We start from the raw sequence: 16,052 nt of genomic DNA, 5'->3' as shown, positions 1-16,052 counted from the left end.
CCCCAGTAGATAGTTGTATGTCATAGTTGCACATCCTTCTAGTTGCTGTATGTGGGATGCGGCCTCAGCATGGCCAGAGAAGCGGTGCGTCGGTGCGCGCCCGGGATCCGAAACCGGGCCGCCAGTAGCGGAGCGTGCGCACTTAACCGCTTCGCCACGGGGCCAGCCCCAGCCTCTTCTATTCTTATAGCGAGGCGTGTAGGAATCTCATCTGGTGCTTCAGATCCAGATTCAAAGAATGTTTCTTGAGCTCCTACAATGTACCATATGCTGTGCATGGAGCTTTCACATGTTGTCATGTTAGATTCTCCTGGCCCACCCAATGAGGTAAATAGGGTGTGCTTTTCATGTATTTCCAAGCAGTGAAAAGTCTTGTTTGTGATAAAGGCTCAAGGTTTAGGAACTTATTTCTAAAAGTAGACCCACATATGCAGGAGACTTTTAAATGAGTCATTCTCTTTAAAGCATGATTTAAAATACCTGGCAGTGTATGGGCTAATGTTACATCATGGACTAGGCTTATTGCTCTTGGCTTCCCATTTCTCTGTATACCCTGATTAGCTCTTGGCTGCTTCTAACATTTCTGGAAAGTAATGGGAATGAGCAGATGCTATAATATGACATCTTCTAACATCCTAGCTTTCTTCTTGCACTGAAGAGTCACTACTGTTTATTATGTTGAGTCTGAAAAAATCAGAGACATAAAGTTTTGACATTTATTCAGCCATCTTTGAGTGAGCATATGTATGTGTTAGGTGCTGGGCTAGATACATAGATTCAGAGATGAGGATGACATGGTCCCTGCCTTAAAGAAAAGTGATATGTACACCTGTTGCACTGTTTTTCATGGTTGCTTTCATGATTAGTTAATTATGTATCTAACTCTAATATTTGTAAACATATAATATTTAATATGTGTTTACTGTTTCTAAGTGCTTTACGTATAGTAACTTATTTAATCCTCATAAAAATTACCCCATGAAGGTCGCCAGCTTCGGCTTTCATCTCCGTCGTCTTGGCTGCCTTTTCAAACACTGCTACCTCAATGGCTGAATCTTGTAATTGCTTCCACTCCTGTCCCCTCCTCAGCGCTAGCTGCCCACCCATTCAGTCACTTTCAAGGCCTGTTGTCCTTGTGGCTACAGCTGCCTCAGCCTCTTTTCCCATTGTATGCACCTCAGTGGTAGTTGTCTCCACTGCCACAGCCCGTTGCCTCAGCCGCTGCCTGTTGCTGTCTTCTCTACCTTTGCTGTTGCTGCCACTGCCCCTGACCACATCCTAGCTGTTGGTTATGGTATTGGGAGTTCTTTCATTGTGTCTGATAAGGGTGACAAAGAAGTGGTTGCACCAAGGACACCAACCAAATGTGAAGAGCATGAAGATGAGGAGGAAGGAGCCAGGGGAAGTGTTAAGAGTGGTAATGGGGACAGGTGGCATTGTGGAGGGAAGTGTGAAAATGCCACTGTAGTAGAGTGAAGCTGATGATGCTGATGATTCTGGGGAGGCCAGTCAAGAGGAGGAATGTGACAATGAGGCAGGAGATGATGATGAAGGTCAGAATGGGGTGATGAGGAGGCAGGTTATGGTGACCAGGAGACAGATAGTGTCTTTGCCCTGCTCCATTTTGCCTTTGATGGTTTTCCGTTAGTAATTGAGGATTTTGTGCTTGCCATTGGTTCTGTTGAGTTTATTGATGAAGTCAGTGACTGACAATGTTGATACATTTAACAGTCAGTGCTATAAACACCCAGTCAGTGCCATCAAAATCCTTAAGTCAGAATATGCTCAAATAGAAGCCAAATTCTATAAGGAAATTAATGATCTTGAAAGAAACAATATTGGCTTCTATCATATATTTGCTCTTTAAAATTCCAGATGCTCCGGCTGCACTCCAGACTAATTAAATCATAAGTTCCCCAGGGAGTTCGAATGTACAGTCAGGGTTGAAATACTGCTCCAAAGTAAGTCTACATTTTGGCTTGATTCTTTTTAACGTTAACTTGCTCAGATATATGGTTTGGACACACAAGCCTATTCTGAAGCTCCTGAAAGATGTCGTAATGAAGTTTTCAGATGCTGGCAAGCTTATAAGGTCACAATAGGCTTCATTTTGAACCCAATGGAGATGTTGGCATACAAACTTAGGTCAGATCAGATACTTCAGATCCCTCTTTCTAAGACAGATAAGAAATTATAGGTTCAGTAGATCAGACAAAAGGAGAGGATGCCCCTCTGAAAAGTGTTCAAGTGCAGCTGTAATGCCAGGAACATGGACAGGTTTGAGTTGTGAATAGGACCATTTCCAGTGACTCTCTTTGAGTACTTCTATCCTTCAGTGACTCCTGAGGTAGAGCACTGAGACTGGCAGCTGAAGCTGCTCTTGCAGGTTATAATTGGGGCACTTTTTCAGTGAGTCCTAAGATCAGTATGGCACCTTATAGGGAAATCTATTGGAGATAACCACAGTGACTGAGGCTTCTATAGCTCAAGGTGCTGGCGATGATGGAGGAGAAGCAAATGAAAATGTTAAAGAAAAAGAACCAAAAAGGGATCCATACCTAGCACAGTACAAGCCACAGTGAGTCAGGGTGTCAGTCCTTGAAGACAACCTGTAGTATAATGGTCTCAATGTAACTCTCCACTGCTTACAGCATTGTGCATTAGGATGTATTTGGTTAAGTAAAATATTTTTTATTTGTTTAAGGAATGGGCTGGCAAAATCCAAAACACTGACAACACCAAATGCTGGTGAGGATGTGGACCAATAGGAACTTTCATTCATTAATGGTGGGAATGCAAAATGGTGCAGCCACTTTGGCAGCTTCTTACAAAACTAAATATACTCTTAGCATATGATTCAGCAATCATGCTCCTTGGTGTTTACCCAAAGGAGTTGAAAACTTAACGTCTGCACAAAAACCTCATGGATGTTTATAGTAGCTTTATTCATAATGGCCAAAACTTGGAACCAACCAAGATGCTCTTCAGTAGGTGAATGGATAAACAAACTGTGATACATCCAGACAGTGGAATATTGTTCAGCACTAAAAAGAAATGAGCTATCAAGCTGTGAAAAGACATGGAAGACCCTTAAATGCATATTGCTAAGTGAAAGAAGCTGGTCTGAAAAGGCTATGTATTGTGTGATTCCAACTGTGTGACTTTCTGGAAAAGGCAAGACTATGGAGACAGTGAAAAGATTAGTCATTGCCAGGGGTTCAGGTGGTGGGGGGAGAGATAAATAGGCTAAGCAGAGAGGATTTTTAGGGCAATAAAAACTACTAAACTATTCTGTATGATACCATGATGATGGATACATGTCATTATACATTTGTCAAAACCTGTAGAATGTACGGCACCAAGAGTGAACCCTAATATAAACCATGGGAGATAATGATGTGTCAGTGTAGGTTCATGTAGGTTATAACAAGTGTACCACTCTGGTGAGGGATCTTGCTGGTAGGGGAGGCTGTGTGTACAGAGGGGTATATGGGAATACACTTGCTGCTCAATTTTGCTGTGAACTTATAACTGCTGTAAAAAAAATCAGTTAGAAAAATGAGTTGGAAAAACTCATTATTCTACTTGAATTCTAATAGTATAGTTTTGTGCCAATATATGGGATGTAGTAAAACATGTATGATGATTGTTCTATAATTGGCTTTTTCTGAAGTTGTTTTGTTATGTACTCGTGGAACTATAGCTATGATATAGTCATATATCTATGTCATATATCTGTAGTTATCACATGGTATGATTTATTGGAACCGCTCACTGATATCAATATTTTTTGAGAACTGGTTTTTTTGGAGGAACCGACTAAAGTGATTTGAGAGTCAGCCTGCATCATCTGTGCCTTTATCACATAGAAACAGTCTCTTGTACTCACTAGGAGGCAATGCTCTTTTGATTTTGACTACTTAGAAATTAGTAAAAGTTTAAGAATTTCTAGTAGGATTACATTAATGTCCCTACTATTTTCTTTTTAATAATTTTTATATTTCTGTATTTTTCTAGAGCTAGTGACTCCAGCTTTAGTTTTATTGGGATGATAGGCTCTGCGGGACCCCTGGAACTTCTTAGGGCCTCAGTTTGAAAATGCTGGATCTACTCTGCTCTTACCATATTTTAGAGAGGAGAACACAGAGCAGTGAGGCCCTGTCCCCTTCTCCCTGAGGTCGCACACCCCATTGATAGTAGGTATTCACTAGAGCACACGACTTAGACTTTTGACTTCTAGTAGACTGACCTTTCTACTAACCACTAATCTGTGGTTAAATATTTAACAAAAAATATAAAACATACCTTTTTAAAGCAGTCAAACTTAAGCAGTAAAACACAAGAAGAAGAAAACAGAAATCACTCCAAATCCTCTAACCAGAGGTAACCACTAATTAACACTTGGGTGACTGGCCTTTAGAAACTTCTCTTTGCCTACATACATACAGAATTTTAAATAAGAACAATCTATACATGTTCTTTTGTAATCTGTTTTTAGTCACCCACCAGTGTTGGTGGTATCTTTGCAAGTTAAATAGAGGCCTGTGTAATTTTTAATGTTTTCATAGTGTGCTGTTGTATGTATTATAGTTCGTTTAACCAATTTATGTATTTTCCCCATTTTTTTTACTACTATAAACAAAGATAAACATATATCTTCGTGCATCTGTTTATCTCCTTAGAATAAAACCCTAGAAGTGAAAGCGGTATCTGATATTTGGAAATGATTATTAGTGGCTCAACCTTTCTTGCCACGAATGGCTGTTTGGAAGTGGTATCTGAGAACTGTGAACTTTAGAGTTTCTGGCAGCTTTGGTTTTGGTCTGGTGGTGGGGTGGTCAGTTTGAAGACGCAGCTAGGGGTAAGCACTTCTCTAGGGCTCCCTTTGAACTAGTCCCTGAGTTATACGGGGTAGGCTGGTTTTGGAATAAACTCTCCTGTTGTTGCAGACAGCAGAATGGCTCCAAAGGTAACTTCGGAGCTGCTTCGGCAACTGAGACAAGCCATGAGAAACTCGGAGTATGTGACAGAACCGATCCAGGCCTACATCATCCCGTCAGGAGATGCCCACCAGGTACTGAATGGAGATGGGCCAGTGATGGAACTCATCATCCTCTCGTCTTTTTTCATTGTTTCCCCCCAGCCCCAATGTGTTTGTAGGATTCTAGTTGTCAATCCACAACTAAGCATGTCCTCCAGGGCTTGGCCCAGGGACCTTATCCAGTAGATTCTCACTGAATGCTTGTTAATTTGGCCCTCGCTTCCTTGTTTCCAGTGAATATAGCCAGCTTTCAATAAATTGTGGAAGAATTAATGGACAAAGAAAGGGACAGAAGTCTGAACCTTTCTGTTGTTGACACACTTTACCCCATCTCTTCTGCCACACTCTATCCCTAGCAGAATTGTCTGTCCTGCCTCCCTTCTCCCCTTCCAGACTGTCCCATCCTTCTGGGACACGGCCAGAAGAGCAGCCAGAAAGTCGTCATGGATCTCCACGCTAGCAGGTTTTAGGGATGATTCTGAATATCACCTCTACCTTTCCCCCAACCACCACCTTTGATGGAAACAACTCAGTAAGTGCCCTTTACCTCTGAGAACACTAGTGATCTAAATTTGGGAAAGTCGGATTTGGAGAGGTGGAGATTGCCTGTGATGGGGCTGAAGGGCAGAAGGATGAAAGGATTCTAGGATCTACTCTTTTAGGTCGTTGTGTCAGCAAGTGTTTGAATGCCTACACCATGGTCATGGTACTGTAGGGTTACAAAGATGAATTTAAGATTGAATTCCTGCTCTCACTGTGCTTATGTTTAGTAGAGAGATGAGATAGTATATCAAGTGCTATTCTTCCATAGAGTCATCATCTATACATATATTTTTTTTACAGCCTTTGCTTATCAGCAAAGCACTGCCTTAGGTATGGTACCTGACACGAAGACGGGAATGATCCTGGTCTCAAGAAGCATACAGTTTAGTAATGGAGTTAAGATATGCATACACATGTCTGTATTGCAAGGTGCCATCAACGAAATCTGGACAAAGGTGTGGAAGTTTGAGGGTGGGAGAGGAGGATGATGAGGGCTTCATGGGCAGGAGAGGCATTTGAACTGGACCTTGAAACATGGGTAGAGTTGGATAAATAGATGACGGGGAAAGGATTCTAGGCAGGAGGATTAGTAAGAGCAAAGGCAGAGAAGCAGGGAAGCGTGGAGTGCTTTTCAGAAACAGTATGGCAAGTTCCCCTGGCAAAAGCCCAGGGAAGTAAAAAGCAATTGTGGGAAGTATGGCTGGTGTTCTAGGATTCTTTACTTGCAGGTAACAGAAACCACCTGGAGGTATTTTGAGCAATAAAAATGCTTTATAAGGGTTTAGGGGCAGGGCCACTGCACTGGCACAACTCTAGGTTGTGAATAGTGGTCTCTTGAGTTGTGCATTGTCAGGGCCTCAGATAGGGTGTCTTGTGGAACCTAAGGGCTGGAATGCAGCTGGCCTTTTAGAACTGGGATGGGAGGAGTTTCATCTCTTGCTGCAGATCAGTTTCTGTCTTTCTCAGGCAACAAGGTAGATTGGTGGCCACCCAACAGTTCCCCCATTTATATCTCTTTATCTCACTTCTCTTACTTTCAAGATACCAGATTGAACTAGAACCTTAATCCCAAATCCAGAGTCCTGGATGAGAACTTGATTGGCGTAGTAGCTTTGTGTTTACCCTTGGTCCTGGTTTGTGTGTGTGTGTGTGTGTGTGTGTGTGTGTGCGTGCGCGCACGCACGTGCACGCACATGGTATGTGGGATAGCCAAATGTGGTGCAGACATGATTGATGAGGGTCCACCGTGATGGAGGGGGTAGCAGATAAGAGTATTACTGTAAATTGAGCCAAGTTCCCAAAAGATGTCCACTTCAGTTGGCCTCCTTTCTGCCCCTCCCTACAGGTGCCAGACCACATGGTTGTGACAATGTCAGGCTAGAGTTAACCTGGGGACAACATCAAGATTGGACTCCTGCCTGGAGACATGAGATTTCCTGGCCTTAGGACCAAATGAAGGGCTGAAATGAATAACCAAAGGGATTGGATGATTTGAGCCAACAGCATGAAGTTCAGGATACTGTGATGTTTTGAGAGTGGTGTTCCCCAAACTGTATTCTACAGCATTCCTCTTGGGTCTTGTAAGCTATTTTGCAAAAAATGTATTCAGTGGTCAAGAAAATAGTGAAATGAGCTGAACAGTTATTTTTTGTTTGTGTGTGGTAAAAAAGTTTGACATAAAATTTATCATCTTAACTATTTCAAGTGTACAATACAGTAAACTGTATGCACATTGTTGTGTAACAGATCTCTAGAACTTTTTTGTCTCACAGAATGGAAACTCTATACCCATTGAACAGCCCCACCGCCTCCCCCACCAATCACCATTCTACTTTCTATTTCTAAGAGTTTGACTACTTTGAGTACCTTATAGAAATGGAATCCTGCAGTATTGTCTTTTGTGACTGGCTTATTTCACTTAGCCTAATGTCCTCAAGGTTCATCTATGTTGTAGCTTATGACAGGATTTCCTTCTTTTTTAAGGCTGAATTATATTCCGTCGTATGTATATACTACATTTTCTTTATCCATTTATCTATCGATGAACATTTAGCTTGCTTCCACCTCTTAGCTCTTGTGAATAATGCTGCAGTGAACATGGGCATGTAAATATCTCTTCAAGACACTGTTTTCAATTCTTTTGGACATTTACCCAGAAGTGGGATTTCTGAATCATACAGTAATTCTATTTTTAATTTTTTGAGGAATCTGCATACTATTTTCCCTCCAACAGTGCACAAGGGTTCTAATTTCTTCACATCCTTGCTAACACTTATTTTCTGTTTTTTTTTTTGGTAGTGCCATCCTAACAGGTGTGAAGTAATATCTCATTGTGGTTTTGATTTGCATTTCCCTGATGATTAGAGATGTTGAGCATCTTTTCATATGCTTGTTGGCCATTTGTATATCTTCTTTGGAGAAATGTCTATTCAAATGTCTATTCTTTGCCCATTTGAACAGTTTCTTAACTGTAGGACTTCTCAGGGCCTTTAATATACTAATGTGCACTGTGCAACTGCAAGGAGAGAGGATGGAGTATTCAGCATTTTCAGTAGTTAAATGTCCATGGAATTCTGCAGTCATCTCAGAGGTGGGCTAGGGGACTCAGTGTTCTATGGAATTCCTTGGTCTATTGATCCACAACTGCACTTTTCATACCATGATGGGTTAGAACTTGTTACTCAAAGAGGTGAGAGGAAGGGAGATCAGTGTGTGGAGAGGAGAGGCCACTAAAGATGAGGGTTTTGCATGTAAAAGTGGATGAAGGGGGAGGTGAGAAAGTACGAGGTACTGGTCTAGGAGAAGTAGAAGATGGAGGTGGGAAGGAGGTTGGTGGCACATGAGGAAGCCGTGGAGGCTGGGTACATTAATGTTAGATTTATTTGGCAGTGGGGAGGTGAGGAGAGACTGGTGAGGCTTAGGGTGGGGGTTGATAATGGAATTCTTCCATTCACCTCTGTTCTCTGGAATAGACAAACAAGGTTCACCATTTTCATAGGAACCAAAGTTTCGTCTTCACTAAGGACTGGGTGAGTAAGTAGGTTGGCCAACACAACTTGGGCCTGAGTCGTGGTAGGAGGCATAAGTAGCAGAGGAGCTGGGCACCCCACCATTTAAGAAGGGCAGACCCTGGCCTTGTCCTCAAGGAACTCCTTTTTTCTTCTCCTGCCTGGGCCCCTCTGATGGGCCCTTCTCCACCTCCTGTCAGTCTTTGGACTTGTGCTTCCTGTTACATGGATTCTCTGCTGGATTGACCAGTGGTGCTTTTCATTTTTTCCTTTTCAAACATCAGGCAGTTGCCGTGGGCTGATTTGATTGCAGCTGTCCTATCTCATTATTGAGCAGAATGGTGGTTCCTTTGGCTGGAGCACATTATGTAGCAGTTGGTTTGGGGTCTTCTGTAAGTCCTGATATTGGTCAGGGCTCTCCAGAGAGACAGAACCAATAAGATATATATATAGATGTCTATATATAGAGAGAGATTTATTATGAGGTATTGGCCCATGCAACATCAGCTCCCCTGGTTCTTAGGCCTTGGGGTTTGGACTGGAACTATACCACTGGCTCTCCTGGTTCTCCAGCTTGCAGATGGCACCAATGATGTAAGTCTCCATCTGAGTCTGAAGGTCTGAGAACCAAGAATGATGATAACGAGGGCAGGAGAAGATGGATGTCCCAGCTCAAATAGGAGAGAGCAAATTCGCCCTTCCAACGCCTTTTTGTTCTATTCAGGCCCTCAGTGGATTGGATGATTTCCAGCGGGTGGTAAGGGCAATCTTTACTCAGTCTACTGATTCAAACATTAATCTCTTCCAGAAACAACCTCAAAGGCACACCCAGAAATAATGTTTTACCAGCTAGCTATCTGGGAATCCCTTAGCCCAGGCAAGTTGAGACAAAATTAACCATCACAGTCTGCTAGCACATCGTTGACTGAAATTGGGTCTTGCCTCTGAAAGGGGTCTCACAGGCTGTCATGAGCCCCAGCCAAAGACTCCTAATAGTTCTGCTTTATTTATGAGCCTTTATCTCAGAGGAGGCCTCATTGTATGGAAAGATTTGACTTGTGAGTAATACTTGAATTAAATGTTGAAGGTTTCCGGTTAAGAGTGTGTTAGAAGCTTTGTAGTATTGAATTTCAGTTTCAGTTTTCTTTTGCCTGGAGTTAGGATACAATCTATCTGTTTACTAGTAGGGGATGTTCTTGTAGCCAAGGCAAGTTTATCTTGATGTTCTTGGTCCTGGGTGCTGTTCCTGAGCCAACTTTTTTTTTTTTCTCATCATAAAGCTGGTTTTTTGTCCAATACTGTGATTGATTTTTAAGAGTTCTCTGTCTTTGACATTAGAGTGTGGTCTAATACATCCACAGCAATTCCTTGTTAAACTTTGGGAATGGCAGTGAGGCTGGCCAGACCACAGGTGATGATGTTCCAGGCTTTCCCTCAGCACTTCATCTCCTGCTAATGATCCTGGAATATCGGGATTGGATGGCTCCTCCCTAGATGAGGAAACTGAGGCTCTAATCCCAGAAAAATGTGTTTTCCAGCAACATCCTGAAAACACAAAAAGTTAAGCTTGCTCCATATTAGCTGTCACTCTTATTGTGGAAGTCACTGTTTGTTTAGGCTTCACAAACTTATATTCTTGTACTCTTGCTGTCCTCTACCCCCTCACCCCCATCATTTTTCTTTTATAATCTTGAACTGTCATTTCTATTGCTGTAGCTTAGCTGTCTGCCTTGGAAGGTGGGAGAAGTTGTGTTGTGTTTGGTGCATATTTCCTGACTCCCTGCTCAGGGCTAAGGATTGGGGCAAATGCAGAGGGCAGGTGGTTAGCATACAGGTAAGCATGTGTCTGGGTTCACATGCCAGATTTGCCACTTAGCTAGCTGCTTGACCTCAGGCAAGTTATCTCAAATTCCTAAGTGTCAGTTAAACTTTCTGAGTCTAGTTTTCCCATCTGCAAAAAGGAGATAGTGACATATCCACCTCACTGAGCTATTGTCAGGATTAAGTGAGTTAATAGATGTAAATGCTTAAAGCATGTCCGTCACCTAGTAAATCTCGTTGTATTGGCTGCTATTGTTGTTATTGTTGTTATTATTATTATAGAGAAGAATGAGGGAAAATATCCCCTTAAAGAGATTAAAGAGTAGATAAGCCATGGTCACAAATGCTAACACAAAATGGAAACTGGTAAATGTCATAGGAAAGGACTAGATCAGCACTGTCCAGTAGAAATGTGAGGCACATATGTAATTTTAAGTGTTCTCATAGAGCCATATTAAAAAAAGTAAAAAGAAACAGTGCAGTTAATTTTAATAATATATTTTATTTACCCCAATGTGTCCGAAATATTATCGTTTCAATACATCATCAGTATAAAAAATTATTAATGAGATATTTTATTTTCTTTTTTTAATACTAAGTCTTTAAATCTAGTGTGTATTTTACATTTACAAAACATCTCAATTTAAATGTGAGATGTTCATTGGGAATATTTGATCTGTATTTAGATCACAAAATTTACAGTTGAAAAAATGGACTTACCCAAGGTATTCTAAACATATTTAAAACTTTTCTAATAACTGAGTCTTGAGCATCAGTTTTAAAATTCATATTTAAATTAATTAAAATAAAATAAAATTAAATATTCAGTTTCTCAGTCACATTTCAAGTATTCAGTAGCCACATGTGGTTAGTGGCTTCTGTATTGGACAGCACAGATTTAGATAAAGTGTGGATAGAATTCATAGTTGAGAGGGAATATTTTAAGCTGGCAGGATTGAGGAAGTCTTCATGGAGGAACTCTATTTAAACTGAATGTGAAAAGGTAGAATTTAGATGCTTGGAGATAGAGAGGTACAAGAAATACCATGAGCAAATCCATGGAAATAGGGGAACATGAATAATGATAACTTTGAAAAAGAAAGAAAAATAGGGGCCTGGTTAAGGCCACTCAAGAGCTACCTGTGACTGGTCATGGGTGGCCTTGACCACCAGAGTCAGGAGTTTAGGTTTTTGTTAGGTAGTAGGGACTCATTGAGGGTCTCTGAACAAGAGAGTGACATGATCAGTCAGAGGGAGCAGTGTTTTGTATGGATTGGGGAAGGGAGACACTGGGAACTTAGAAACCTGTTAGGAGGCCATTTCAGGATCCCAGAGTCAGGGTACAGAGGGCCCGGACTTGGATGCTGGCCTTAGGAGCAGAGAGGAAGAGAAGGGTTTGGAGAAGAAGCAATAGAACACAGATGGAGTGTGGGTCTTGCAGGCAGATGGCAGAGGGGATTGGGAAGTTTGGAACCCGAGAGTTTTTGTGGTGCCATCCACAGAAAGGAATGAGAAGTCCCGTGTCCCTTGTTTCGGTTCCTGTGGAGAGGAGGGGCATAGTTCGGGTGACTGTTAAGTGGGACTCTAGGTCCTTGCCAGGACTATGAGGACAAGGAGGAAAGCTTCATGTGTGACCTTCCACAGCAGCCTCCTCAGTAATAGAGAGGCTGCTGTTCTCTGTGGCTCTTGTTCCTAATTGTTTCATTTCAGGCTAGATTCAGGGTTGATGGCATTTCTCCTAAGGGTAGGGGAGGGAGGGTGTTGGAGAAATGAAGGGGAATCTTGAATTCTGTCTTTTGTATACTTTCCAAAACACAAATACACACACCCACACACTGTTCCATGCTAGAGAGAAAACACACCCCAAATGCATAATTGCGCAAGGACTTGGCACTTCAGGGGTCTGCCTCTCTGTCCTCTGTGACTCTAAGGGTTTTTTCTTTGTAAACTCAGAACAAGGGTTGTGGTATTAATGAATTTGGGCCCAGGGGGACTTTTACAGTGAGGATTTGTCCATTCTCTTTGGGAATCTGGATACTTTCATGTATCATCTAAGACAAATGTTGGGATGTGTGGGGACCACTGGCCTCAACCCAGGAGAATCATTGGTTGGGGCCAGAGGTTCGCCAGCACCTACTCATAGAAATCCGAATTCTTCATCCTCCCCATCTGTAAGGCCCCATATTCCACGTTTGGGCTAGGCTTAGTCAAAGGGTCACGTTCTGTCAGGGGTGACTCTGTCAGCTTAAGTTTTTGGCTGTTTATGGTTCCTCCTCCTGGAAGACATGAGTCAGATTTTCCCAAACTCTTTGGATCCTGCTCCAATTCCTCCTGCAGTCGGCTTCCTGTTTTGTTTTGTATTTCTTAAACAGGCACTCTCCTGGGGTGGGGGTAGTGATTTTTATCCCAGGGTGATTTTATCCACTGTATTAATTAGAATAATGCCAGCTGTGGTAACACAGCTCAAAGTTTCAGTGGCCTGGTACTGTGGAGCCTTATTTTTTGTTCATGTAACAGTCTAGAGTGGGTGTTCCTGGTTGGTGGGTGACTTTCTTCTACTAGGAAGAAGAGTGATTCAGAGATCCAGGCTCTTTCCGTCCTCTGATGCCACCATTCCAGCTGGTGGAAGGGGAAGGAGTATGGAGAGGGCACACCCATTTTTAATTTGCCCTGACTCAGGTATCATCTCCCACACACATTCTATTGGTGAGAATGAGTCATGTGACCCCAGCTAGATGCAAGGGGGCCTGGGAAATGAAGTGAGATGGATGGGAAGCCACTTTCTAGCAACTGTACGCTAAGGAAAGGGTGTGAATCTTTGGACAGCTATCCGATTTTCCCACATACCTTGACTTGGTTTCATTTAAGAGAGAAGAAAATACCAAAGTCTGGGAGTTCCCTGATGTATAGGAAGAGGTAGCCCTTGTCTTCATCGACAGTCTAACCTGTGGGACTTCCTGTGGACACACAGCCATTTACTCATTTGTTTTTGTTTTTGTGGAGAACCTAGTATGTCTGAGGCACTATGCCAGGCTCATGGTTTACAGGGGTGAAGGGTTGGGAAGGGGGAAAGATGTCACCCCAGCATGGGCCCTAATAACTTTTAGACATGCTTATTTTGGCACTCAGCCATAAGTCTTGCTTGTCCTATTCTATCTGCATGTAGCCATGTTGACCTACTCTTCTTAAAATCCAGCTTTGGTCATGTCACCACCCTCTACTGAACTTGCAGGATAAAGTTCAAGCCTTAGTGTGATGCCTGAGGTCCTTGACCATTGTCTTCAGCCTACCTTTCCCGGAATCTCTGCTGCCACTCGCTTGAACTTTCCCCCTGCAGTCAGGTTAATTAGCTCACCGTCTCCTCGCAGACCTCTTGCTTCTGGGCTTCCTCGCACCTTTCCCCTCTCTGGATTGCCTCCTGCTCCTCCTCACCTATCTGTGGTGGCCAAGGTCAAATGTCTGAGCTGGATCTGATGGATTCAAGGCAGATCGGAGCGTGTTTGAAATTATAGCAAATACCATATTGTATATTCAGCGTGGTTTATGTGGCTGTTTATTAGGGCTAATGTTTCCTGGATATCTGTCTTGTTTTGCTGGCCAGATTGTCCACTCTGAGAAGATACTTTCTTATGTTTCCTATGGAGTCTGTCTCATTGCCTGGTTGCATAGTAATAAGTGCTGCAGTTTATCGAAGCTTAATGTGTGCTAATTGCTTTATGTCACAACTCAACCCTCCAAAGTGGGCCTTATTATCATCCCCATTTTACAGATGAGGAAGTCGAGCCCTAGGTTTACCCAGCTGGTAATGGGGGGAGCCAGGCTTGAATGTGGGTTTGACTCCTGGGTGTAGGAGAATCTATTATGTGGTTGATGAAGGTAGAGGTAGATATGGGGCATACTTTGTGTTCCTTTTTCCCTCAGAGTTTATAATCCAGTTGTGCAGATCAGATGTGCACAGTCTGTTCAGAATCAGAGGTTACTTGGCAATGTGGCAAGGCCATTGGCTTTGAGAGATCAGATCTCAACTCTGCCACTTAGAGTAGTGGTGCCTTGGGAAAGTAAGTAAGTTACTCTGAGCTTCATTTTTTTGTTTTTTTCCCCAATCTGTAAATGGAGAGGATGATATCTTCCAGATCTGCTGTTAGGATTAGAATTAGAGGAAATGAATATAGTTATTGGTAACTCGTAGGTGTTTAGTACATCTTAGCTGATATTATTTGTTATCACCCAAGGCAGGGCACGGATAAATGCCAGTGTGGATGGCCCTGTAAGATTCAGAGATGTGGGAGGTCTCTGAAAGCTGGAGTGGGTCAGAAAGCTATGTAGAAGAGGGCACGTTTGAGTTGGATTTTGAGAGGTGGCTAAGGCTTTTTTTCCGTAGTTTACAGATGTGCTTTATTTGGCTGTGTATTATTTACGTTATTTGAATCACATGCCAACATTTAAAAGTTGGGTCGTCTCTCATGAACACACATATATTTAGCTTCCCTGGAATACAGAAGGTTGGCAATGTGTGGCCTGCATTCCAGCATGACAGGAATCAGAATTGAGTAGGGGCTGCTCTCTCTAGAAAAGATATCCCTTTGTCCTGCTTTACTCATTCAGTTTACCTGCCTGTACCCTAAGGCATTTGAATTTGAAACCCCAGTTATAATCCCTCCTCTCCTTTCTTATTGGATAATGCATTGGTTTCCTATTGCTGCTGTAGCAAATTACCGCAAACTTAGTGGCTTACAACAACACAAATTTATTTCCTTACAGTTCTGGAGGTCTGAAGTCAAGCGTGGGTTGGCAGAGCTCTGTTACTTCTGGAGGCTCCAGAGGAGAATCCATTTCCTTGCCTTTTCCAGTTTCTAGGCTTGTAGCCCTTCCTCCATCTTCAAAGAGATGGCTAAGGTTTTAACTAGGTAGAGGGAAAAAGGTTCATCTCTCCTTCTGCTTGTTCATTTATTCAGCAAATATTGATTGAGGACCTACCATGTGTTTCCTGTGCCATGTACAGGGACGGCGACAAACAAGACAGACAAACACCCTAATCTCATGGAACTTACATTCTGGGAAGTGGGGCCAGAGGGGGGCAGGACAGTACAATAACAATGTCAAAAAACTTCATCAAGAAGAGAAGCATCTAGAAAAAGTGCTATACTGAGAGGTAAAAGAGACCAGGTGGCTACTTTGGCTGAGTTGTCCAGGCACGCCTCTCTGCAGAGTTGATATTAGATCTGAAATGTAATGATGAGAAGGAGCCATGCCATGTTCAGAGAGAGACTTTCATAGGCACAAGGAAGAGCATGTGCAAAGGCCCTGAAGCAGGAATGGGCTTGGGAAGTATAAAGAGCAGAAAGCAGGTGGTGTAGCTGGAGCATCGTGAGTGGCAGGGAGAGTGGGAGGAGAGTTCTGAGAGGACAGCAGGGCCAGATCAAGTGGTGCTTTGGGGACTGGAGTGAGGTGTGGATTTTATCATAAATATGATGGGAAGCCATTGGCAGGTTTTAAGCAGAATGCTAACATGATATGAGAGAGAGAGAGACATTTTGAAAAGCCCACTTGGAGTGTGTGTGAAGAGTGGATTGTGGGGGCAGTGGTCCAGGTAGAGATGTGGAGGCTTGGACTGAGTGCTGGTATTGGAGATGGAGAGA

At 42.6% G+C, this 16,052-nt stretch overlaps 1 protein-coding gene across 4 annotated transcripts in view; it reads left to right on the top strand.

Moving 5' to 3' along the window:
- XPNPEP1 (X-prolyl aminopeptidase 1) overlaps positions 1-16,052 on the top strand; it is a 56,690-nt gene that overhangs the window by 8,994 nt on the left and 31,644 nt on the right. For 2 of the 4 annotated variants that reach the window (XM_058543957.1, XM_058543959.1), the window contains one exon: positions 4,950-5,074. In XM_058543957.1, the coding sequence (XP_058399940.1) occupies positions 4,950-5,074 (125 nt within the window). Of the gene's footprint in view, positions 1-4,017; positions 4,197-4,949; positions 5,075-6,929; positions 7,165-16,052 lie in introns of those variants that run through there. The other 2 variants (XM_058543958.1, XM_058543960.1) reach the window with 2 other exon arrangements.

Source organism: Diceros bicornis, chromosome 6 (assembly GCF_020826845.1).
Source record: "Diceros bicornis minor isolate mBicDic1 chromosome 6, mDicBic1.mat.cur, whole genome shotgun sequence".
Lineage (NCBI taxonomy): Eukaryota > Metazoa > Chordata > Mammalia > Perissodactyla > Rhinocerotidae > Diceros > Diceros bicornis.
This window is presented reverse-complemented; position numbering and strand designations above follow the sequence as displayed.